The sequence below is a fragment of the Dysidea avara genome, chromosome 13 (assembly GCF_963678975.1).
Source record: "Dysidea avara chromosome 13, odDysAvar1.4, whole genome shotgun sequence".
NCBI classification, from domain to species: Eukaryota; Metazoa; Porifera; class Demospongiae; order Dictyoceratida; family Dysideidae; genus Dysidea; species Dysidea avara.
This window is the reverse complement of record NC_089284.1, coordinates 10,444,488-10,470,869: the sequence shown is the minus strand read 5'-3', so window position 1 is coordinate 10,470,869 and position 26,382 is coordinate 10,444,488. Positions and strand designations below refer to the sequence as shown.

General features: G+C 38.1%; 4 protein-coding genes across 4 annotated transcripts in view; 1 reads left to right on the top strand and 3 right to left on the bottom strand.

Moving 5' to 3' along the window:
- Positions 1–26,382, bottom strand: part of LOC136243603 (H(+)/Cl(-) exchange transporter 6-like) — a 134,603-nt gene that overhangs the window by 67,405 nt on the left and 40,816 nt on the right. The window lies entirely within an intron of this gene.
- LOC136243601 (protein dispatched homolog 3-like) lies at positions 6,190–13,716 on the bottom strand. Its single transcript, XM_066035145.1, has 7 exons — positions 12,663–13,716; positions 12,026–12,467; positions 9,915–11,120; positions 9,562–9,736; positions 7,739–7,896; positions 6,920–7,390; positions 6,190–6,662 (listed from the first exon to the last, which is right to left on the bottom strand). The coding sequence occupies exons 1-7, from the start codon at positions 13,658–13,660 to the stop codon at positions 6,291–6,293; spliced, it is 3,822 nt and encodes a 1,273-aa protein (XP_065891217.1). The 5' UTR covers positions 13,661–13,716; the 3' UTR covers positions 6,190–6,290.
- LOC136243604 (methylenetetrahydrofolate reductase (NADPH)-like) lies at positions 13,809–22,017 on the top strand. Its single transcript, XM_066035150.1, has 10 exons — positions 13,809–14,151; positions 14,201–14,439; positions 14,526–14,639; positions 14,696–14,889; positions 15,004–15,165; positions 15,539–15,949; positions 17,645–17,827; positions 17,881–17,979; positions 20,826–20,948; positions 21,496–22,017. Exons 1-10 carry the CDS (start codon positions 13,895–13,897, stop codon positions 21,796–21,798), a joined length of 2,085 nt encoding a protein of 694 aa, XP_065891222.1. The 5' UTR covers positions 13,809–13,894; the 3' UTR covers positions 21,799–22,017.
- LOC136243614 (acidic leucine-rich nuclear phosphoprotein 32 family member E-like) overlaps positions 21,898–26,382 on the bottom strand; it is a 4,893-nt gene continuing 408 nt past the window's right edge. The window contains exons 3-4 of the mRNA XM_066035159.1: positions 26,144–26,356; positions 21,898–22,494 (exon numbers count right to left, since the gene is read on the bottom strand). Coding sequence (XP_065891231.1) covers positions 22,012–22,494; positions 26,144–26,356 — 696 coding nt within the window. The 3' untranslated portion in view covers positions 21,898–22,011. The remainder of the gene's footprint in view (positions 22,495–26,143; positions 26,357–26,382) is intronic.

Here is a 26,382-nt window from a genome sequence, read left to right as displayed (position 1 = left end):
ATTGTGTTTTTGAGCAGTGTTCCAACTGTGCTTTTTTAAAGAAATGCCCATTATTCCAAAATTATGACACCTTCTACAGAGACAAATATAACGGTCGGTCACCAGACATTTGCTGTCCAAATAGTCTGCATGTCTGACCATAAATCAGTTTGCTCAGACATAATGTCCTAGCTATCAAAAGGAAAGGGATGGAGCCTAAGGAATACAGTTTATCTGTTTGGTTTATGGCTTGTACTGCTAATCATAACTACCACTTGGTTGCTAGGAGACACTACATTCTTACAACCCAAGGGGAGTGGCCATGAATGTACTAGACCTACTCCCATTCAATTAGCAACAGTTGTTAGCTCACAACAACCACCAATGCTGTGTGCAATTGATACAAGTGTTGATGACATTGATTTAGCTGGTACATTCTGACTTTAATTGATTGAAATGTCTTACCTTGTCCTATCAAAGCCTGCACATGATAGGACATTGTGGTGGGTCTACCACTGAACGTTATATTTGTCTCTGCTTCTATGGTCAGTGCCATTGCTGTACTAGACCATTTACATTGATGTTTTCAGCTTTCTATTCTTTATCTGGTTGTTATAATAGAGTATTTCGTACTATGTGACTGTTTCATTAGAGCAGAAACATTTTGTGACTGTTCTTTTTCTGACTACTCTATTAGAGTATCTCGATCTTTTATTAATAGAATTGTAACTTTTCAAATACACTTTACGTAGCTAATGTCTTTGAGTAGGCTGTAGGGCCAGGTGTCCTACAGACCTTCAGCACTTGAGCTGTAAAGCATTAATAAAAAATAAAAATAAAAAAATCGTGCAATTTGTAGGTTAAAGATTTATGATCACCTCACAATGCTAGCATAATTCCTGATTCCCACATACACTTATTATGCCCAAAATTATGCCAGCATAATTGCCACATCCCTACATTGAACTATGTAGTGTTAATTTGTTTCCTGCATTTAAGGACAATAAAACTATGTAGGTATCACTGCTATTGTAAATGTGAGCTATCTACTAACAACATGCACTGTATTGGCACAGTAAACAAAATTGACATCTGTAGTACTAATTAGTCATTAATACATTATACTTATCCATAGGTCAGTCTGTAGTCAGTTAGTATATCAACAGAAAATTTCATTTAACTGGCATTTCAAGTTGAGATTTTGGGTACATAAGTATATCCAAAGTTTTCACTGTAACAGTTGCAAGCACAAGGAAAAATCAAAAAATTTGCAATCTGAGTAAAGGCCATAGACATAAAAAGTAATGAAAGAAGCTGCAGCTTTATATATAGTGCAATTTTAATTCCTATTTCAGTCTTATAGTTGTTGGTACTATAGCCATGACTTAAGTCGGGATTGTATAGCTGCAGGTGTAGGCCTACCTCCCTTGTATCATTAATTTTTGTATTCCCCACCCAAATCTAACATTCTTATTTTTCTTTGTACTTGTTTGTTTACTTTATTTGTTATGACTAGGGAACCCACGCATGCCACATCAAGGGATAGAGCACTGCCAGACCTATCATAATACTAATTTCATGTTTGAATTCATGCTCCAACTATCAATTTCTGAAAGTGATGTGGCCATATTGCTTCATTTTCAGCAATGTTCCACCCCTTATACGTAAGCTATGAATAAAGGAGAAATGCCTCTACAATCCTCTACAATCCATTCAGTCACTTAAGTAATTATACATGATTTTCCTTTGAATCGTCATAATCAGCATAAGGAAGCCATTACATGTTACCTGCAAGTCAACACCTACGTGGTAGTGTAGAAAGAAATGGGACAAAAGGAGGGCAAACATAAGTTCATGATGTATGCCGGCATTTTAGATGCTGAGGTTGGCTCAGTCCTATGTATTGTCAAACAGTGAAGAAATCTTGCATCAGCCAGACAGTTAATCAGATAGTGGAAAGATCAGTTAAATAAATGTTAAAATTTATATAGAAACTTGTTGAAAGTGATTAGGGTCACTCTACAGACATATTTAGGTTTGATTATACCTTATCAATGCCGCCAAGCTATTGTGAAGAAAAATTGTGACTGTTTTGGACTGGAAATCCCAAACCTTACTACACAGTATTACTGTGCTGTATAATAGTGTCTCAACTTCTTTCTGCTTATATATAGCCCAAAGGAGTTGATTTGTGTCAATGGCTTTAGCGAGTTTGCTAAAACTTACAATATAGCCAGACTCATTTGTAATTTTTGCAACACACCTATTACAGTCAAAATGCATGGATCAAACATTTCTATAGTCATGATAGTTTATTACTAATGATATGGAGTATAGTATTTGCAATATGGTATTGATCTTTTCTCAGCACTTTTTATTGTAATTATAAGTTCTTTCTGTAATTATAAGTTCAAATGAGGGGTGAAAACTGTACATGAATAAAAATTGATCAATCATTTAAACCTGCATAGCATAAGAAAAGCACCACACCAGTCCTAAATATCGCAAACAGAACAATATGCAAAAGTTCAGTTTAAATATTGTATGCAATTACATATTAGATACGCAGTTTCAATAACAGTGTACTGTTACAGTAGCTATTTTAAAATACACTTTCATATTCTACTTTTTAGAACTGATGAGAGAATTGAAGATGATAAAGACCTACTTTGTGTTAGCTATCAAGTCACTGTTTATTTGTATGCTGATTAATTTATTAATTATTAGGCCTTAACTATTATTTTCACGTTCACCAATACACAAATAGTAATGCAGGTGGGCAGATTTGAATTTTATTTTGATATACTTCATAGCTGAATTACATAGCTCATGTGATCAAGAATGCAACTTTCTTAATCCGCTCTAGCTAGCTACTAACTTTATAAGTTGCTTAACATCTGCATTCAGCCACCAACAGTACGAAAAATCATCGATGCAGAAAGGAAAACAGTGACGCTGGTGGGGATGAGAAACTATTATTAAATTTATGTGCTCTATTATAATAATGATTCTGATAAAAAGCAAAGCTTATAGCACCACAATGAGTGCATAAATGAATGTAACGTACATATAAATATGAAGGTTGACTTCGTTTATTAAAACACATTAATTTTGAGTGCAAAATCAATGACATAAATATAGCTAACTAGCAGGCACCCAATGCTTATTATCAAGTGCACATGCAACTGGAAGTGCTACAGGATGTGGGTGTGAAGTTGAGGAAACTTGCACTTAACCAATGTGTGCACTTATTTTACAGCCTATGTCTACAATCAAGTGCACATGAATCCAGTAGCACTACATGTATTAAGTGTAAAGCTGTTTATAGTGATAAACTTGCGCTTTGCTACTGTTTATGCTCAGTTGCTTTTAACAAGTGTTTCAACAAAATTAGTGCTTAAGAGTTCCCAAAATGCAGTAATAGGTAAAAGCTTTTTTTTTTTGCAATTTACCATTCAAATTTTTGAAACTTTTATTCTAATATTCAGATCTGTGATTTAGCCAATAAAAATTTTTAGAAAAGATAAACAAACAAACTATTAACTTCAGTGGCCATAACAATGTCAAATGGTATAGAATTCCTATTATTAAAGAGGTGTTGTATTTTATTATCAACAAGACATGCGGCGGTATCTGCATTGAAAGAACTAGAACCGATGAATACACATATCATGGTTACTTTAAAATATTCTGTTCACAGTTCCTGTATAGTATTGCCATTGGGGGCAATAAAAGTAAACAGTTGTAAAATTAGAATAGTGCTTGACTGCTTGATAGTTTGTGTGTGGATTGATTGGTAAGTATGGCAAGGGGTGAAATAATTGACAGCCTTATTGTGACTTGCTTGAGGTAGTTTTAAGGGTGTGCAAATCGTTTTGTGGCATATAAATATGGCTGAACATGCGATTAGGATTTTGCTAAGGGAGAGGGGCACACTGGTAGAAGTTACTGCACATGTAGACATGCTCAAAATTTTGCCCAAAACGATTTCAGGAATTTTCCAAACTTTTCACGTATTGTGCTCTTCAGTGTATGGTAAAAAATTTCAGTTACCACCAATGATTTTTCCAAATATTTTCATTTTAACAGGTTAACTACCAGGTCACATTCCTTGACTTTGAACCTACCATCAATGCATTTAGGCACTCCTTTTTTGTAGCTGTACCAATGTTATGGAACTCCATACCATTGGCAGTTTTGTCTCAGCCGACTGCAGGCAGTTTTAAGCATAAGCTTAAGCATCTTCTTTTTTGTAATTAGGTATTTTGTTTCTTAGTGATTGTAGTTTATTTTCGTTTTGTGTTTGTTTGTGTATATCTGTATGTGTGTATGTATATTCTGTGTTGGGGACCACCTTGTACAGGCTGTCTAGCTTTTTGTGTTACCCTTCTTCGGAGAAATTTGATAATAGATAAATAAATGCCAAATTCAATTTCATTTTTCTGGGGGACATGCATGCCCCCAGACCTCCTAGAAAGTCCATGCTTTGCATTTTGCAGGTGTGTTTTGCACACTGCGCAGTAGGCCTGCGTCAAATATGCCAGCATAATAAAATGCATTATAGGCTGGAGTGTTATGCCAGCATAATACTAGCATATTAGGTGGATACTTCAAACTAGGAGATTAATTCCATGAAAATATATAGATCGATACTCCCTTATAGAGCAGTCAGTGAAAACTACAAACTGCAATACTCTCTAATAGAACAGTCACTTTGTAGTGAAATACTCTAATAGAGGATTCACTGATTAAAATGTTCCAAGATAATTGTAAGAAATGTTGCTAACCTATATAGAAGCATAATGCAGATAGATAATAGTATCTGTATAGTTACGTATCAAGGTAAACAGTATAGTTACTATAATAGTAATAGTAGACTACAAGGATATAATTATAAGAAAAATTGAAAAATTAATTGTAAATCTCTGAGATTGAATTTGGTGGCGATTTTGACTAATGTTTATGAAAATAATTTAATGCTGGAAGCATGAGTGCTACTGAGCTGAAACAATTAGTAGTATAAGGTCTAGGGTAGCTATAGGGTTTTTTGATAAGTATTTCGACTCTGAGCCAAACTGGCCCAACCCAGACATCTACTGCTCCACCAGTAGTATGCCACTGGGCCAATCAGTTTTTGTTTGATGTGTATATATTAATTACAAATTTGGACTTGTGCTGAGAAACTTGGAGCAGAAGCCATGAGTTGTGTGGGTCATTTTGTGTTCACACTGAGTCAATGGAGCGCCATATTGCCTACCTGGGTAGCTACAGCTACAACTCTCCAGAGAAATTTGAAATAACAAGCTTTTGAGATTGAGTTTGGCTGCAATTAAGGTGAAAATTTTTATTTAAAGTTCAATGACTTCCGAGCTAGAAAAACAGAAATAAGGTCTATATAAAGCATAAATATTGCAAACCTGGCGTGCAGTGTTTCCTAATAATTTGTGATATACATAATGCTACTCTTGACCGTTCTCGGATCTGCCTGTCAGTGTGCATAATACAGATCAATTTGCATCCTCCAGATTTGTTGTACGGTCATTGTTTTTTTAAAAAAAACATTTAATTAACTTCCTTAATAAACGTTTAACACTCACTTGCACTAAACTGTATTAACCAGCTGGAACCTTACAACCTGGTATTAAAGGAGGTTTGGTAATGTACAGAACCTCGACCATTGCTGGGAAAACCTAACTTGGAAATATTGCAGCTAGATTTACTTTGTTGCTATGTTCACCCACAGCAGTACTGGTATTTCTATGTTGTGAGAAAGAGGCTGCTGCTGTTGTCATCCATACATAAAATGGTAGTAATGAGGAGTGCCACTTAGTGGCCTGCCTGTGGTTGGGGGAAAGGTCAAGTTAGTGGTATTGTAAAGTCAAGTAGTCGGAGAATTGAGAATGACAAGCTGCCACAGATTTTATATTATATGCCTTGTAAGTGCTCTTCCATTGCAGAGGCTGACGGGCATGCACTATACAAAACCTGTATATACCTAGAGTTTGTATGGTACCACATGTGCATCTACTAGTAATTAAGGAACCTCTATTACAAAAGGCACACATATATTCCCCATTGGTGTCTACCTTAAAGGTGTTGCACTATAACAGGAATTCCATTTGTGATACACATGACTCCTTGAAACCATATATGGAATCCATGCACTACAAACAAACTGAACGTCCAGTACTACACTTATATATACCAACATATAATTATACAACATAATCATATTAATCAAATAGCAAGTTACAATGTTGGCATTAAACCATCACATAAATTTACAATTTACATAATACATAATAATTCAATTACTGGAATAAGTAACCCCCTAATGGTGATGGAATGTCCACACCACATTTTGACACTATGAACAGTACCAACATTAACAGTGCAACAAACAATAGAGGAGTGACCATAGTTATTAGCTGATACTTGAAAGCAGAGTTGCCACGTTTTGGTCCAATAAACGTCAACATTGAACTACAAAACAACACTGTGTAGAGAATGGCTATTGCTGTATCAAGGACTAGAATTTCTCCAAATTTCTTGAACAGTTGTATCTCAGTGGCCAGCAGAGGCAGAGTGGCAAGGAAGGTAGTAATGGCTGAGCTGATGATGGACACTCCAATGTAGGCCATACCAGCCATCACTTTTTGACTGCGTTCCCCCAACCATGTGAACTACACAAAATAGAGCACAAATAAATTATAAACATTACTGATTTGTAGCTGTACAGTGTATCACCAACAATACAGAATAAACTAGCATGTATGTAATGTAAAACTATCTGACAGGATGGGAGTACATAGTTAACTCATATGGATGTGTATTTTGTGTTGTTATGTAGTCTCAGTGTGCATATATGTGTACGTGTGTGAGATGACCTATTCATGTATGCATGCACATGTCTATTAGTTGTTAGTATAACAGTACTTACCCCAAGCCTCTTCACTAGTGCCAAGTGACGGTGATCAACATCCAGGTATGCCTGAGTCAAGTGTATACAATAATCCAGAGAGTTCCCCACAATGATTGAGAGAGTCACTGCTTCAACAATTCCCAGTGTCCAACCAAATGCCTTGAAGCAGGCCATCAGCAGGAACAGTATGCCAATAATAGTGGCAAACATGCTGACCAAAATTCTCCAATTACGGGAAAGAAGTGTTATCAATATGACACAGAGTATAAATGATATTAATATCCCATAGATGGCACCATACACTGCAATTACCTCTGTGTTCACTATCACCCAGTAATCACTGGTATGGTAGGCTGACTTCAATGTCTGATAAGCATCTTCATACTCCTTTGTGTTGCCTTTGATGGCAGCTAGTTCACTATCAATCATGTCATTCCATTTTTGGTAATCACTGTAGCCATCAAATGGTGACTTGTTGGTATCTGTGGTCTATGCAGAATAAAAATAGTACCTGTGAATTTCCATCTTAACACAATATCAGATGTACGCACAACAGATGCAAGAGTGAATAAACAACCAACAAAGGTGTCAGAAATTAATGCACCACAAGCCAAGAGTCCATAATATGTTTCATTATTATGAATCAATAGCTATGACATGCTAAGCAATGAATCCATGTACTCAAATAGCTATAGTAATAATAAGTAAGGATAACCTCAAGAGTTAGCATATTTCAAGGTTCCCTTCATAAGAAAAGTCCAGGAAACACCCTAATACAACACATACTACACTAACACACATGTATGTATGTATGTATGCGTGTATTATATCCCTTACTGATTTGAAGGCCATAGCCATGAACAACATGTTATTTCCTGATCCAGTCCTCTGAGATACTGGCTGCACTGTCGCTATTCCACTAGTTGAAATCCCCTGACATTCTGACATTGCGGAGCTGTCAATCAACGGGGTATATCTACCACGACAACTCAGAGCTACAGATAGGAAGCAAGAATGTAACAAATAAAATTAGAACATGGCATGCACAGTATGCTTTGACTTTTGATATTCAATGAGTCTCTAATATCACTAAGAAACCTCTTGGCTTAGAAAGCTCCTTGAGTAGGTTAGAAACCTCTTGAGTAATTTATTCAGACTTCAAGCACATTCACTGTGTAGTACTATTTAGCAATATGTACTTAAAATCCAACTTGTTTTTCATTGTGGGTTTCAAAAATATAACATAGTTAAAATCAAACACTGAGCCATGTTCTAAGTTGGTTAGGAACCCTTGGTTCTTCAAAACCTTGGCTTTGCCTTGCTTTCTAAAACTATGAAGAGCCTTGGGCTGGATTCCTTACCTATAGTTAGAAATTTGCTAAGAAGTATTCACAGTTGCTTAAAGTACCGCTGCTTGTGTGCATAAATAATTCAGCATGACCAGATGTGGCAAGAGGCCAATACAACACTAGGCAAAGCCAAGTGTTGTATATATAAGTCTTGACACACACACACTCCTTCTAGAGTGATTCAGTTCTCAGCCCTCAGGTTAGACCACTTCAATTTGATTAGTTGTTCTTTGGGCTAAAATCTCAAGATATCATGGTCTGAACAAACGGCAGATCGTTTACAGCCACCAGTGCACATGTTTTGAGAAGATATTTGCAGGTAAACAGCATTGGAATTAGTCTTGTGTGGCACAGACTGTATATTTTTAGGCACAGGGGCTTATTGCTTACAGTATAAACACCCACACCTAAAAAATTCAGCCTGGCACATTTCCAGTACCAAAGTTGCTATTGTGGATCACATCTTAGGTAATTGGTTCACATGCACACATTCAGGCGAGTAGAGATAGCAATGAAGGATATTAATGTTGTCAACGAAGGCTTCATGTTTACGGAATACGAAGGGAACTGTCAGCTTCTACTATTCCATTCTTACCAGTCTTACGGTACCTGTAGTATCCAAGGAGAACTACTGCAAAGTGTTGCCGAAAGACGCTGCGAGTTGCACCTGTAGTTGTATGGCTTCTTAGAACAACTTTGGTGCTGGATATGTGCCAGACCAATTTTTTAGGCTCAGGCACTTATACCGAAATTGATAAGGCCTAAACACATGCGGTCTGTGCCACGCGAGACTTCATTGGAATAATACAAGGCTTGTACTCACAGTTTATTATTTTAGCCTGATTTTTCACTTATGGAAATTGATTATAAATTTTCAATTGATGAAAAAGGGCTTGTGAAACAACCAATCGAGTGTACATACACACAATTCATAGAACAAATAGGTTAGCTAGTTTTAGCAATTTACTATGTCACCCTTAACTGGGCTGTCTGATTGGGATTTTTTTTTGTAAAATCATACTTTTCTACACTGTATTTGCCCAAGTGAAATGCACATGTATGGAAAATACAGTATACTTCAATCCTCCCACACTAAGTAAAATATTTCAGAGATACAGGACTTTGTGAATTTGTAGTGTGTGATTTCAACCCAATCAGAAATTTATACCACTTAATTTACATACATATTTTCCTACCAATGCTTCAATATAAAACAAAAAATATCCCTGGTACCATGGTTTAGTAACTTATCCCTGCTCTATGTATACTTGTATATCTAGCCAATCCACCATAAACTAGTAATGCACTAACTTGTGACGTTTGGAGGGAAGCAGTTGGCTCCATTCTTTTGAACAAGCTTTGAGTTGGCAATATTCTTGCAGATACGACACAGAGCTTTGACGACCCCAACTGACGGTGTAGAAACATCATTGCCGCGACAAATTGGAAATCCATTCTGAAATGACTTGTCAAACTGTGTGACACCCTACAATGTAGCAAAGATCATAGCAGAAGATACAGATACTTACGCATCATAATATAGACCATATAAATGATAAGATAAATTATTTTACTGCATTCACTCTTGGTATTACTGTAAGTCAAGTCAACTTTATATATGACAAAAGTTTGTTTTACTAGAAGGAAACTACACAGCCACTCACCAAATTGTTTTCCTGTGCAATGACATGTGAAGGAGAGAAAGTTCTGATGATACCAGATATTCCAAATACAACATACACTACAGCACTGCCACTGAAGGCTGGCTTGTCAGCTTGGTTGTTAATACACTGGTCATAATTGTCACCACTACATTTTGATGGGGGAAGAGTTGCTGGAGTGGCAGTGGGGCTGGATGTGGTCTTATGGTGTGAACTAGATGTGGTGGTAGATGACCGAGTCGGTTGTGTTGGTTTTGTGTAGCGCGTGCTACTAGTACTATGAGTACTCCTTGAAGTGGTTGTAGTAGTAGTAGTAGTAGTAGTAGTTGGTTTAATATGTTGAGTAGTTGTAGATATCCTAATAGTGCTACTGGTTTTACCAGCTGTGGTTGATGATGGCCTTATTTTAGCTGTAGTTGAAGTAGCAGCACCAGTATTGTGATGAGTGTCACCGCTTGATGATGATGATGATGAAGAAGGATGTGGCAACACAGTTGTACCACCGGTAGGAGGAATGCCAGTTGGTAATGTACCGTCTGCAGCTTGCATGACAAAAAAAGCTGAACAATTCCAGCAGTCATAGTCAGTCTGTTGTGAGACTTCGCTCTGTAGATCGAGCAGTTTCTGTATATTACTATTGGAGTCCATGAATTGTGGGGCTTGGTGGGTTGGTCGCAGGAAAGAAGAAGTGATAACAGATGCCACCAACAGTATCGCAAACACACACAACAATGGTACTCGGACATAAACAATCGGCCAGGAAATATATTTAAACACAAACTTCTGAATAGCCATAGTCATCTTCTTCATTCCAGTTTCAATTCTATCAGATACCCCTCTTGAATTATTGTCCTTAAGGAACTCTGTCCCATTTGATGGAGTGGCAGTATCAACACTTCCAGAGTCTAGAGGCAGCATAGCCACATCAGTATCATCATAAACATCATTGTCTATGGATTGTTCACGTTCAATCAGGTGACTCATGATGACAATCCCAGAATCTGTGCTACCATGTTCACTACTATCAGCACTGTCACTGTCTAGTGAACGATTCTTCTTCCAAAGACAACACACAAAGTAGAGGTACTCAAAACGTGAGAAGAATCTCTGCCAGAGGTACAGAAATGATGGCATGATCAGTGAGACTTGTAGATAACAGAATAGGACAACCAGTCCCATGAATAGGCCAAACTGATGCACTGCTGGAATCTAACAGTAAAATAAGAGCATGTACAGATTGCAATTGTATAATGCATGCATGAAGAAAAAACACATATCAAATCCACACACATAACATGAATGATTTGACTGGTTAATAGTTGCAGCTCATATAATAGCCGCTCCGCAGCTACGGATAAGAGCCACAACTTGTCGGCTTGTATCTGAACAATACTGATTCAAGCATTGATAATTGAAGCAAAACCCAGGCAAAATTGTTTTAAGCCAGGAAATAATAGTTTTGAGAGAGAAGTTGCTGCCACACAAGCCCATAGCAGCCACCCTTGGAGGGTAGCTGCCTTTGCATAATAGTTGTAAGGGTTTTCCTTGCTGAAAGTTATAGTAGCTGCAACTATTAACTGGTCAAATACTGTAATAGTACACACATTTAACCACAAAGTATCATATCTTGATACACAGGAAACCATCAGTTTATATAGTAGGAGGAGAAAAACAATTTCACAATAAACGCACACCAAAAACAGTTTCACTTTTAAACGTAGCAAAATTAAAACTGTTGAAAGTATGTGAAACTAACAAGTGTTTTAGGTTCTTGCCTACATACGTATCAATGGCTACTATGCTATAGCTATTAGAATAAAAAAACCCAATAAATTACATCATGAATAATGTATCTACTTATGACGATATCACAGGTTATAAAAATGCAAATGGAAATATTCCAGGAAGGACACATTAAATGAATTCATTGAACATTTACTAGACACAGGAGTCGATAATAACTGTTAACTGTCAGTATCAAGGAGAGGTAATAGATACATGATTACTTACATTACAGTAATTAAATACATATGGCTAAGGTATTTCAACTAGAAAACAAACATGCACACACACACTACACACAGAGTCACCCTCAACACACATTGCCCTCTTACCGCTGACAGAGTGTTGGCAAAAAATGCAACAGCAGTGGTAGCACTAGTGAGGAAGGTTGCTTTGCTGGCATGAATGATGGTATATGCTAATCTGTCCTGTATTGTCTTAATTCCCTCCAAATCACTAGTCTGTTTGAAAGTGTTCAGGAACACAAACACATCATCCACACCAATACCAATGATGACAAATACTGATACAACATTCAACAGACCAACTGCCTTGATCCCAAACACCACACGATAGAAGAAAAATGCTAACGGAAAACAACTGGCTAATGTACAAATAGCAGTAATGGTAGAAAACATGGAAAACCCTGACAGAATGAAGACCAGAGGTGCTACCAGTGCCAGGCTAACTATAGCAAGCAGCTGGTCATGGCTTATGGCTTCTTCGACTTCATGGTCAAAAATCTCTGTACCTCCATACAACACTTCAATGTCACTATAAGAGAAGAGGTTGTTGATAAATAACACATCACACAGTTTACCACAGCCATATTCACACACAGTACATGACTAGGGGAATTCTAACAGTGAATAAGCATTACATGTGTTCATAAAATAAAATTATGGGCAAAATAGAAAACCCTTAGCTACTACCTGAAAGTGTATGCATAAATACATATAACAACTTCACTTTGTTGAAGCTTCATCCAAGTATGAAACAAATGACAGAAAATAGTCAGTGACTTTTTGGTGCATAGCATCATAACTTTCAGGGTGGGAATCAGGGCTTGCAAGGGGTCTTCCAACTCGTAGTTGTGACCGGAGCAACTTGCTCTCCATTTTATCAACACTAAATTTACTATCCACATACCAATAGGAGCTCTCACTCTGGAAAGCCAATGCCAGTGTTTCTTTAATAGGCTCCATAACGTCACCATTTCCATCATATACTAACCTGGAAGAGCTTTTATCATAACTTGGATAGAAGAAAGTTAAAAGAGAATTAAGTGGATCACATACCCCTTGTTGTGACATGTGACAGAAGTCTTCATATCCCTGTTTTCCAAACCTGTGTTGCTGGATGATATATTTTTCTATTTTATGTATCTGTGCTAAACGGTTTTCTGTCAGAATGTTTTTGCCATCCTTTGAGACATAGAACAAATCCATCATCCATATGCTACTAAGCTGACTCTGTTGCCCTGCATAATCCCGTTTCCTACGTGCCTGCCTGTTGTCCTCTGTAACATAAGGGTGTAGTGCCATCTGGTAGGCATCATAATTCAGGGAAGACTCGTGGTTTGGTATCTGAAAGGATCTCAGGCTCAGATCCAGTTGGGGAGGATACACAAAATACGCTAGACAAGCTAATCCAACAGGAATCAACACCAGAAACACTAGAAGTGTTAGCACGGGTGGGATAAAATTGGCAAAGAAAATATTTACCACCCTGTGAACTGCCAAGTGAAATTCACGGTGTAAATTTTCTCTGAAACGTGCTAAACGACCATGTGCGTCTTCTCCGCCATCTTCTCCGTCCTCTTCTCCAGGAGGCGTCAACTCGATGTCTCCCGACTGGATCGAAATAAAACCGCTTGGTCGTCTTGTACAGCAAAGAAACCGTTTCTCTTTCACTTCTTCGTCTCTTTCGTCAACAAGGAGACTTCCTTCAGACTCATTATAATCCATTTCGTCACTATCAACTGTGCCTATATAGCCAAACAGTACAATCTGATCATGAGACAGGAACTGTACAACGTGACTTGTTTACATTCTATTGTATGCGCTGCGCCTACAAGTGTTCTTTTAGATGCGCTTAAACTTAAAAACATTATTAAGCGCTCAACACTTGAACACGTGTTCACGAAAGGGTGAACTTCGTAACAGCCAGCATAAGATTTGAGTCAGCGCTACTGCTTAAGGATGGCACAGCGAACAGCTATGCCGAAGGCGCAGTCTCAGCCTTCTTTCCCCGCTAGTGCGGACCGGTCATCTTCTACGACATCATCGTTGGGATCTTCTCGAGGATCTTCTCGGTCCACATCCCCAACAAGGTCACCGTCTTCACCGGAGTCGCTGATAAACAAGATTAACAGGAAGATTAAAAATGACGAGATGTTCTTCTCACTCGAATTTTTCCCGCCACGTACAGCTGCAGGTGCTGTAAATCTGATGACACGGTTAGCACAACTGGTCACATTAAATAAGTACTGTATGTTCCGTTTGTAGTTTTGATAGAATGGTTGCTGGTGGTCCACTGTTCTGTGACATCACGTGGCACCCAGCAGGTAACCCAGGCGGTGACAGCGAGCGCAGTTCAATGATGATAGCCAACACAATGTTGAACTATTGCAACATGGAGACCATGTTGCATCTCACATGTGCTAACAGCACCAAGGACGAAATCACTGTACATTTGCACAAGGCTAAGAATTATGGAATCAAGAACATCCTTGCTCTGAGAGGAGGTAATTAAGGAAGTTTTCTTGCTACATGGCTTCCATATCTTTTACATATTTCTAGTTCTGGTGTATTAGTTGTATTATCTTGACAGATCCAGTTGATGGAGATGAATGGAAGACGTTACCTGATGGGTTTTCATACGCTACTGATCTTGTGGCACACATCAAGAAAGAATTTGGTGATCATTTCTGCATTTGTGTAGCAGGTAATATAACATAACCAGGCTCCTAAAACAATCCACTCTTTGTCTCTTTAAATTAGGGTATCCAAACGGTCATCCTGACTGTAAATCTTATGAGGAAGATATTATTCATTTGAAGGAGAAAGTTGATGCTGGAGCTGACTTCATTATTACCCAGTTGTTTTTTGAGACAGAAACTTTTTACAAATTTCATGATGACTGCCGAAAAATTGGCATAACTGTTCCAATTATTCCTGGAATATTTCCTATACAAGTAAGGAACAGAGATCATGTAGATTTCAAGGCATGCAATTATTGATGGATTATGTTACTGTTGTAATGTGTGATTTGCATCATTGAGCTGAACATATCTTTTCTTTCCACGTAGGGCTTCAATTCTTTGAAGCAGTTGACCAAGTTGTCAAAGCTCGATGTACCTCAGTATATCCTTGACGCATTGATGCCTATTAAGGCTGATGATGAAGCAGTGAGGGCTTATGGAGTGAAGTTAGCGTTTGAAATGTGCTGGAAATTATTGCAGTCCGGATTGGTAAGTGAGAAATGTTGTCTACCAGTACCAACATGAGCTTATCACATGGTTGACCTCTTCAAGTGGTCTCATTTTATCACATGGTGAACTCTTGGAGTGGTTTCATCTTACCAAGTGATTAGTGTGGTTAATGTTGTGTGGTGTGTAAGCAATTAATTGTGGTTTGTCTTTGTTCCATGTGTAACCTTTCTTTTTTCTGTCTTGATTGAACATATCCCTGTGAATAAACTGAGGGAGAGCTTTATTCAAGTAAACATGTGGACTTGTCACTGAACTTGTTAAATCACCATCCACAAGAAAAATTAAGCCCAAAGTTCCAACCTGTGTTTCTGTGTATACACTATGGGAAAGATTATTACTCAAATTATTTCAGGTTAATGGGCTGCACTTCTACACTCTGAACAGAGAGTCGGCAGTGATGGATATTCTGAGGCAGTTGGGAATGTGGTGCGAAGAGCCTCATTTGAAGAAGCCATTGCCATGGAAACCTTCAGCCAATCACAGGAGATCATCTGAAGATGTTCGACCAATTTTCTGGCGTACTCGACAAAAGAGTTACATTTACAGAACACAGGCTTGGGATGAGTTTCCTAATGGGCGTTGGGGTAACTCTTCAAGTCCTGCCTTTGGTGAACTAAAGGACTACTATCTCTTCTATTTGAGAAGCAGTGTGAAGCCTACACAGCTGAAAGCCATGTGGATGGAATCCTTGACATGTGAACAAGACGTTTTTGATGTGTTTAAATGTTACATTAATGGACAGAAGAACAAAAATGGCGTGAAGGTGAGTACAAATATACCACAAAGAACTAAGTGGGAGATGAAAGATAAAAGCTTACGAGAGAGAGAGAAAATGTGTTTTTTATGATTAAATTCCTACTCAGATGTGGTGCGTGTACCATACATGTTACATGCAATTTACTGTCTTGATTTTCATGACCTCCAAAACAATGTAACATGCATGGAATTGGGTCCAGCATGTTACATGACTGACATGATTCTGCATGTTCTCTGTAGCATGAGTGTCCTGCAGGCAATGGTCAAAAGCTGACATACATGGTGCATTCATGTTACATGCTGAGATGTTGCTATGGTTACTTTTGTCTATTGGTTATCTCAATCACTGGTAGTGGAGTGCCATGACGTATTAAGCATGTTGGGTAGTTATACACACGTAATACCATTGACTTTCCAAACAATCTTCCTCATTATTTTTCAGGCATGTACCTGGTTTATTGAAATTGTTTTTATAAAAACATGTGAGAGTGTGTACCTACCTATATTTATTTTTCTGTATACACGCTCATGTGAGCAAAAATGGTAAAAATCAGTGGGGATGTAAGAATTGAAAGCTAAGTCCTCCGTATTAAACTTTCCACACGCATAAACTTTGTTCTGAGATAGTTTCTTCTTGGTGGTCTGAAATGCGGGTATGGCGACTCTTCATATACCTCTGTCCTCATGAACAGCCTTTCCTTTCGGTTTTATGGATGTTTAACAGTGTGAAGACCTCATAGGCTACCCGAGATAGTGTGTCTGGCTTTGAGTTGAAAGGGGGGTGTTACTCATACTTATGCAAACGAAAGTGAAGGGCGGCTTTGAGGCTTTCTCTGTACAATTTGTGTAAGAAAAACACAATAGACACACTATTAAACATTTGAGAAGATACTTCTGTGTGTAATTTGCAGTTTAAAGTGGTTTGTTATAGTTATGCTTACTTAGCAGTGCATAGCAATATAATTACCGAATTACAAAAGAATTCATATATTACAAAATATGTTAAATTACAGTATTTATGAATTGATAATAGCCATAGCATTGATAATATTAATGTACATCGTTGATTAATTGTCTCTTTAGTTAAAGTGGTGATAGTACTGCATGGGTGCCTGGTTTTTAGAAGTAGCATAACAACTTGTTTAGTTTTTTTTATATTTCTAATCTAACCAACAAGGTATAATTTTCATTGTGGGATTCTACATGTAAAATGTGTATTTCCTGCAACACTGGCTATACTGGCTATACTGGCTATACTGGCTATACTGTGGCTATACACGTTATGTGCATGTCACCCTATGTGTGACATGCATGGGGGAAACACATGATTGGTACATGCATGTAGCAAAACATGTAGCCAACACTGTAATATACATGTCACTGGATCATGTAGATTACCTGTACCTCACATTCATGTAACACTTATGTGTTGCTAGACATTTCATGCAGTTGCCTGTTAACATGCATGTCACATGGACCATATTTTGAGTAGGGTTTGTATTAAGTTTATGATCTTTTTACTCCCACTTTCATTGTTTAATTTGCACTATTTTGTCTACAGGATTGTCAGATGGGTTGTCTGTGTGTGTGGAAGATGACCCCCCATCTGTTATGTGGGTAATATTTGTATAGTTAATTAAACAATTTATGTCCATTATAAATTGTATCGTTCATTAGTGGCACTATACATGTCTTATTACAGGTGACATCACTACCTTGGAATGATGAGGAGTTGGCCTTAGAGACCACCTCTCTGATAGAGAAGTTGTCTCACATCAACAGTTGTGGGGTGCTCACGATTAACAGCCAGCCGAGTGTGAATGGAGCACCTTCCAGTGATCCTGTGTTTGGCTGGGGTGGTGCAGGTGGCTATGTGTATCAAAAGGTATAATATTCCTATATAGCAGTTGAGTGATAAATGTGCCCTTTGTTTTCCAGGCCTACTTGGAGTTCTTTGCTAGTTCAGAGATAGTTCAGTCATTACTCCAGATAATTCCCAGATTCCCCTCTGTGAACTATCATATCATCAACAAGAATGTGAGTGATTTCATGTGTGGAATGTAAACGTTTATTTTTGTTTGCCTTCAATTAGAACTGTAGCCTCATTTAAGGGATACCGTATAATGGAAATGATTCACGGAAGAAATCATTCGCAAATTTTGCGATTTTAGATGCTGCAAAATTTTCCTACTACTAATTAAATCCTTTTTTTCGTTGATCATTTTATGCAGCATTCATATAACGAGTGCATAAGTGGGTAGCTAAGCTGCTATGCGTGACAGTATAGCCAGTAAGGCGCAAGACCATGTGATTTGAATTTGAACAGAGATGCAAACTTCAGTGACAGTAAAAAATCAGTGTTACTTTCATGCAAGAGAAATGGGGCAAATATAATTGCAGCCCAGCGATTCACTGTGCGTGAATGGTGTGTCTATTGTCCGCGCTCATTGTCGTGAATGCCTACTTCAGCGATCATGCATGGCTACTAGTACGTGTAGTACACAACATGTCAGAGTTGCGCTTGGAGTCGAGCCTTTCCTATCCATGATTAATCCATTGTAGGCATGCGCCCAATTAATATGTAATAAATCGCGAATGAAGAAATAATACATCATTCGTGAATGTTTTCTTCTGCGAATCATTCCCATTATATGGTAACTTTCCTTTGCTAATAGTTATACCATTGGTAGGCTTGTGGTGTTTATGAACTCCTGGTACTGAAAAGGTGCTATTCTATGTAATAATGTGTCTACTAGGAGCTTAAGTCTGGAGGATAAGTTGTACATATGCCCTCTAGACTTGATAAGCTCCTGTACATGTGTCTACATAGGTTAGCACCTTTTACAAAAAAAATATTGACCAGAAATCAGCCTATGGCACCATGGCAGCTAGTATTGGTTGGTAGAATCAAGCTGTCAGCAAAAGAGAGAAATATCAGCCTATGGCACCATGGCAGCTAGTATTGGTTGGTAGAATCAAGCTGTCAGCAAAAGAGAGAAATATCAGCCTATGGCACCATGGCAGCTAGTATTGGTTGGTAGAATCAAGCTGTCAGCAAAAGAGAGAAATAAAAGTAAGTCCATGATTCATTCATTGTATGTAGTGCGGTATGCCAAAAGCACCTGTTGGGATGAAGCGACATTGGAACAGTGAAAAAAATCAAGCCTGTGACTTTAGCTGTTATTGAGTTATGCTTGTCTTAGTCAGTCAACAGAAAATTCTACTGAATAATTAAAAAAAAAATCCCGTAGCAACTTAAGCGTTTTTGGCCGTTCTGGAGACACTTTTGGGCTGTTGAAGGTAGCTCAATGGCTTCCCTACGTTTGTAAATGGTAATTGTCCGTATTTTCTGGGGTGATTGGATTGATTGCAGAGATGCTTTTTTCTACTGTACTTCGTTAGTAATACTGTACTTCGTTAGTAATACTGTACTTCGTTAGTAATACTGTACTTCGTTAGTAATACTGTACTTCGTTAGTAATACTGTACTTCGTTAGTAACGCTGTGTAGCAGGCTGAACACAGCTGAAAGCACGAAGTGTAATGAAAGCGAAGCATAATCACCACTTCTCTATCGAGTCAGCAATTGATAGTTGGGACTAGTCTGGCATCGCTGACCCTATTTAGGTGCTTACAAGCGCCCCGAAAATAGGGTCTGGTCTGTCTAGAATCAAGGACTTGTGCTTAGGAATGCGTAATTACACTGCAGCTCACATTAACAAACATATTAAGAGATCATGAACAGCAAAGAATCCAATCACGACAGTAATGCTTTAGGGATTTCAATCAGTTACTTTCTATGGGTGGTTGATGTTTAGACTGTGGAGGTGATATTTCTACTTTCCGAGGGAAGGCGTCTATTACACATGAATGTTAAATGGAAAATCGTCCCTGGTTTATTCACCCTAACACAAAAACAACTCACGCAACTTTCGTTTCGTGACTTTTGTCCTAGTATTTACTCACATCGTGCAGCCACAATGCATTTGATTGGCAATACTGCGATTTGATTGGACGCACCAGTTTTTGGTAACGGTGGCACAAGTCCTTGATTCCAGACAGACCAGACCCTATTTTCGGGGCGTTTATAAGTGCCTAAATAGGGTCGGCGGCTCCAGACTAAGTTGAGACATGCAGATTGTACGTATTGTCTGTGGTGACTGGATTGATTGCAGGTGCCCTTCTCCTATTTTTCTTTATTTGTAGTGCTGTGTAGCGGGTTGAACATAGCTGAAAGTTAGGTGTAATGATCATTTTCAAGTTAGTAATTATTGATAGTTGGAGTGCGCGTTCAGACGAAACACTGATTAACTCGGGCACCATTCTTTCTTTTGATGCGGTATGTGTGGGTTCACCAGTTATAACAATGTTACAAAAAAAAGTAAACAAACACACAAAAAATTAGGAATTTTGAAGTTCGATTTCAATTAGAGATCATAGAAGAAGAAAAAAATACAGGGACAAGGAGAGGTCGCCTACACCTGCAGATATACTTGTGGACATTTAACCCCTAATTCTATTTTTTTCCTTATACTTGTAGTTATGTTGTTAAAGTCTAATAATTCATTTACCCACTGGACTTTTTCAACTGGCTTAGAAAGCGTAGTGGCATCTTTATAAAATTTAACTAAGATGAAAATCTAAGATTACAGAAAGTGTTAAATTCTAGTAGCAAACTAGGCTATGGTCAGTGGTATGTCTGAAGATTGGGAATTGTGAACTAGAAGTATGACAACTACTTGTAGCTCTGTGCCACCTTGTGTCTTAGACCCTAAGTAGCAAGCCTATCTCATTGTCTTGTACTTATATACAAATAGGTGCAATGCAAGCACAGTGTAGTAGTGTAGCTTGTTATGTACATTGTTTGTTCTCCCACATCTGTAGGGTACAGAGGATCGTAGTAACAGTGATGAAAATTTGCCAATTGCTGTCACCTGGGGAGTGTTTCCCGGCAAGGAGATAATACAACCAACCATAGTTGATCCTGTCAGCTTTCATACATGGAAGGTGTGTGTATGTACAACAAATACAATACTGTGTGTGTAGTGTGTACATGATCACCACTGGTGTTTATTTTATATTACCTGTATAAAAGTTGCACTCGAATGAACACCTGTCTTGATTATAAGCCGGAGGGGTTTCCAGCACATTTGGAAAACAAACTGCTGGTCTCAAATACCCAGGAGTTACTGTTAGTGGCTTTCTTTTACTTGCTACTTTAAACTTATCAACATTATGTGTAAAGCCACCTGAGAGATGGAGTTGAATAGTCTGTGCGAGAATTATGTAACATACATTTTGTGACAGCTGTTTCTCAGGCCTTGACTACACTTGTCAACAAGCTGTATAAAGATTATTTATGCTTATTGTCATGATAAATGGTATCACACCATCATTTGAACACCAGGCGTCACTAGAACTTAATAAATGCCCAGTCTCACCCAATATCTGTTGCTGGGAAGAAATGGCTTTTATATGAGGAAATATGGTATCCTTCCGTGGGCTGTGTTGTTCCTGTTCAACTTTACATGTGTTATGTTGTCCCTACTTGCAGGATGAAGCATTTGCACTGTGGCAGACTAACTGGGGCACCCTGTACCCAGAGGGATCCGAGTCTCGACGGATCATCACACAAATCCAGAACACCTACTACCTGGTCAATCTGGTTGACAACGACTTTGTGAAGGGGAGTTGCCTGTTCTCCCTGATTGACGAGGTACTCAGGTTTGTCCCATTACTTACAAAGAGAGACCTGTACAGTCCCGACGAAGGACTTGTCATGAAACTACCAACCAAACCACTACAGAATGGGATCCTTGATGAGTATCCTGAGATCAGTGAAAATGGAACCTCATAGGGTGAAAATGTGACCTCATAGACCTGCATAATATATTATGTTGTGCTAAATTTAGTACTGCATTACTTAGCTTTGGTGCCCCTTACATGTAGAACTTATTCTACAAATTTTATTGTAGGACATTTATTTAATTTTATGTACATAAAAGTACATGATATGTACAGTTTATAAAAATTAGCATTTAAAAAATAAATAAATTCTGCATCTTTTTTGTCAGGAGACATTGCAATTGGCAGCCAAATGGTTTGTATCAGTTTGATCATCAGAGCTAGAGCTGGATGATGTGCTCTGAGTGTCCTCTGGTAGTTTGGGATAGCCATTGAGTAGTTCTAGTTGTGGTAGTGCACTGAAAACTTTACGACGAAAATTGGCAATATATTCCACTGGATTTCTTGTCAACACAAGAGACCGTAATGGACTTTTCTTCAGACTTGAGAGTCCATTTAATTTACTAATGTTATTTTCTGTCAGATTTAAGTATTCTAAGTTCGGGCACTTGGGCAACTTCTTGAATGACTGAAAACAGTTCCTGTTCAAGTGTAACACGGTACAATTTGGTAGAAAGACTCTACTGAGGTCTGATAGTGAATTGTCCATCAATTGGAGTTGTTGGCATCTCACTAGACGCATTAATACTCTCTCAAAGTTCTTTAATTGATAAGGATCACCAAGTGTTTGATAGGAGAGGTTCACAGCCTATAATTGAAATCACAAACAATAATACACAACTTAGAGATCAGCATGCATACATCCACTAGTCTAGCAAACCAGCTCATTTATTTTCTCTGTATATATAAGGGCATGGAAAACTCTGGTAACTAAATGACTTGCCACATTTTACTGATACCATCTGATCAAGTCAATCGCTTAGTGCATTATATGATAAAATAACTGTTGCTAAGGAAGCACAACATTTCTAGCAAGGAACCGTCAATGAAAGTTGGCAGATGTTTTTACAACACCACTGCTTTTAAAAACAGCTAGTGAGACTACACAATCATGGTATTTGTATGTGTTAAGGATAAATCATTTGTGTGTGTGTGTGTGTGTGGACAAACTTTTCATGTGCAAAACAACTATACTTGTCATGTTAAGCATTAATTGCTCAAATGTAAGGAATTTTGTACGCTAAATTATTCACCATAATAACTTTCATACACCGCACCTAAGAAATTAATGGGATACCAGAAGTTGAATAAGACACATATGCCCCAAATGCCTGTTGCACAGTATTACGGAAAACCACTGTAGCTGGCATGCTGAGTATGTGATGGACAATAGTACAAAAAAGCACACCCACGTAAAAGGCAATTGACACCATAAGTGAAAAGGACAAAGGTAGCATGTATTCTTCTGTGGCAGCATGTGTGCAAAATGTTGGGTCGAAGTGACATCCTAAATGAAAGTACTTGTGCTCTGGTTGGATTTACCAAGTCTCGGCAGTTAGGGAACTTACAGCCCACCACTAAACACTGCACATGAACAGTGGAACATACATATAAAAACTGTCTTAATAATTTTGCTACTGTTTACAGCTCCCTGGTGTGTAGTAACATTGCAAGGGCGATAGTTACCCAGAAATCGACTTAGCAGTTGATATCCTTCAAGATGTCCTTAGGGCAAGTGTGTGATAGTTTCACGTGACCATATCTTTATTTCAGCACAGGAGCTTATCGAATACAGCATGAGTAAACATTACTGTACACCAGGGAAGTGTATAAAAAACAAGAGGACTGTTTTTGCATATTACACTGCTCGTATTCAGCATTTAGTGGTGGGCTGTAGGTTCCCTATTTACGAGACTCAGAAAATCCAACCAAAGAATGTACAAAAAATATGTATGTCAGTCCAGTCCAGTGATGTTTACTATCTGGATAACCTGTATTTTGTTATATAGTAAATGTTCCCAGTACCACAAACAAACTGAACCTCAAAAGAATGGCATGTACATTAGATATACAGTGAAACCTCATTAATATGCCCACCTATGGGACCCATGATAAGTGGCCCTGTTACTGAGGTGGCCCCATTACCGAAAACCTCATTAATGTGGCCATAAAACAAAATGGCCTTATTATTGAGGTTTTCAACAAACCAGCAACTGCCTAGTTGCTGTAACAGCAATGTACAATTGATCTAAATATACTATGTAGAGTTTATCACAGAAAAAAGTAGAAACTTACACTGTATCAATTATTCCAGCATTACTTGAGACATCATGGTTAGAAAAGCATGAAGTATACTGCCAGAATAATGGGTACAGCTTTCAGTAGTCAAAATACGCACTTAAGAGCAGCAACTTTTGCAGTGATACCTTTGATTGCCCCCTCAGCTGGCCTCTTTACTGAGGAAACATTGTATTAGTTTTACTAGTTTGGTCCTGTGGTATGTGGCCACTGGCCTTAATAATGAGGTGGCCCTATTAATGAAAATTAAATAAATGTAATATAATGGAAAATACGTTTGGACTTGCTGGACCGGCCACTATTAATGAGGTGGCCACTAAGTGAGGTTTCACTGTATAAAAGAATCTCAACAACTACAGCTAAGTGTGATTTCAGTATGCTGATACAAATCTTTGGGATCTTAGAAAAGTATTTAACTTTGTTTCATCTACCACGGATCTAGTTGGTAACAACAAGAGTAGTACTGTATATTAGAGATAATGAAGAACTGGACTTTTTCAGTAAAAAATATCACCCTAAAACCATTCCCTTCATGACAGCTTGGCAACATTAGCCAAGCCCAAAAATGTCTTCAGACCAACCCCAAACCCTTCCAAAAAGTTATTATGAAATTTAAAAAAAAAATTATTTGACTAACTAAACGATGCCTCCAGCCAAGTACAACTCGACTAATGGATAAGGCTACGGGCTTGATTTCTTCACTGTTCAACATCACTTCATCCCGAGATGTGCCTTTTTGCCAACTGCAGTACGTACAATACATGCATTATGGACTTGCCTTTGTCCTCCTTTGTGTTCCAGTTCTTTAGGCTGATAACGCAAGGTGTCCATTCGCGATAGTGCAATGTGGCTTCCCTGTAGCTGTACATGCATGTATTGGCCAAACTCCTGTATTTTCTGTAGCGGCTGGATTGATTGCAGAGGCATTTCTTGCACTTTTCTTTGTTGTAATGCTGTGTAATTATAATGGGCAAGGCATAGCTGAAAACAAAGCATATTGACCACCTTCCTTTCCGTTATGTAATTGATTGTTGGGGCATGTGCTCTGACACAAAATTACTTCTTTTAATGTAGTATGTGCTGGTTCACTTGTCATAAATTATGTTATAAAAACAAGTAGAAGGGAATTTTAAGTTGGATTAGGGACCAAGGAAAAAAAAAATAGTGAAACAACAGAATAGCTAAAAAGTGGTAAATCAAGGAAGGTTGCCTATACCTGCAGATATACTAGTGGACATTAAATCCTTCAACTTCAACCTATAACCATGACTGAACTAGGTCAATTTGCTTGTAAGGTGTGATGTAATAGCTGGTACTCTTGCTGGTAATTGAGCAGCTGTACAATTGTATAGCATAGTTTTGATTACTTGTAATCTTCCACTCGTAAAACCACACCCACTTGTTTGATCATGCTTACTTAGTGCGAGATGTCACCTATAGTACATGTAAATGTTTGCCTACTCTTCATCTGTCTTCAGAAATGTTTGGAGTATTTACAGTTTTACTAATTAAAAATCATATACAGCCTGTGGCATGGCTAACAGAATGTAACCACCATTGTGGATCATTTCATAAAGGGGTTTGTGTGTTTCCTCGTCAAAAGTTATTTACATGGCTAGTTTTTTAGCATTTGGGTAAAACCCTAGGTATCATTTTAATCCTTGTTAGATCACAAGTAGCATGATGTAAATTGCATAGCCATAGGATGTATGCTTCGAAATCTACAGAGCTCTGTGTAAGGCATGTTTAGATTCAGTTTTCTGGACTATGTGGGTTTAAGGGTTAAACTTTACAGCAATTTGAAGCATTTTGGGTAACTTTGAAGGCGTGTTTGGGCTTGATTTAACCAAGAGTTCATACTCCCTTATTATGAACTCCTGCCAAAAGCCTCAAAGATAAAAAGTGGCAACTTTTGTTACTGTTATAGCGTGTTAGTGTGATATGGCAAAAATGGGGATATTTACATAGCCACTAAGCAACACAACTAACATCCTGCCTAGAAATTCTCAAAATTGACACCTATCATCATTAATAAGAAAAGCATCCTTAAATGGTGGCAGCGCATGTGCATGTACTCCCTGCCAAGGAAACCAGCACATGACAGAACACAGTGGCTCCTTTGACCTCTAATTGCAGTACAAGCATACACATTTTTTTACCTCAGCATTCTCCCAGTTTTCCATCTGGTTCCTGTAGTCTTTACTTCTTTGACAGGTCGGTAAAATTCCAGCAGGAGCGGCGTCTTCTGTTGTGGGTGTATACATTGTTTCTTGGGGGAACTCCCTGATGCGTGGAGAATGTAGCTGTGATCCCATAATATCATGGTCCGTAATCTCATGCCAATAAGAGTATTGATATGATGATGATGGAAGCTGTAAAGTTCAACATCAAAACGATA

What these genes read in the sequence shown, in the direction of transcription:
- LOC136243604 (XM_066035150.1), top strand. Translation starts at nt 13,895, where the DNA reads ATGGCACAGCGAACAGCTATGCCGAAGGCGCAGTCTCAGCCTTCTTTC. An exon ending in GCTGTAAATCTGATGACACG is followed by an intron (nt 14,152 to 14,200) that starts GTTAGCACAACT and finishes TTCCGTTTGTAG; the next exon opens with TTTTGATAGAATGGTTGCTG. An exon ending in GTGGCTATGTGTATCAAAAG is followed by an intron (nt 17,828 to 17,880) that starts GTATAATATTCC and finishes TTTGTTTTCCAG; the next exon opens with GCCTACTTGGAGTTCTTTGC.
- LOC136243601 (XM_066035145.1), bottom strand. Translation starts at nt 13,660, where the DNA reads ATGGATTATAATGAGTCTGAAGGAAGTCTCCTTGTTGACGAAAGAGAC. An exon ending in TTGCCAACACTCTGTCAGCG is followed by an intron (nt 11,121 to 12,025) that starts GTAAGAGGGCAA and finishes TTTTACTGTTAG; the next exon opens with ATTCCAGCAGTGCATCAGTT. An exon ending in CTTCCCTCCAAACGTCACAA is followed by an intron (nt 7,897 to 9,561) that starts GTTAGTGCATTA and finishes TCCTATCTGTAG; the next exon opens with CTCTGAGTTGTCGTGGTAGA.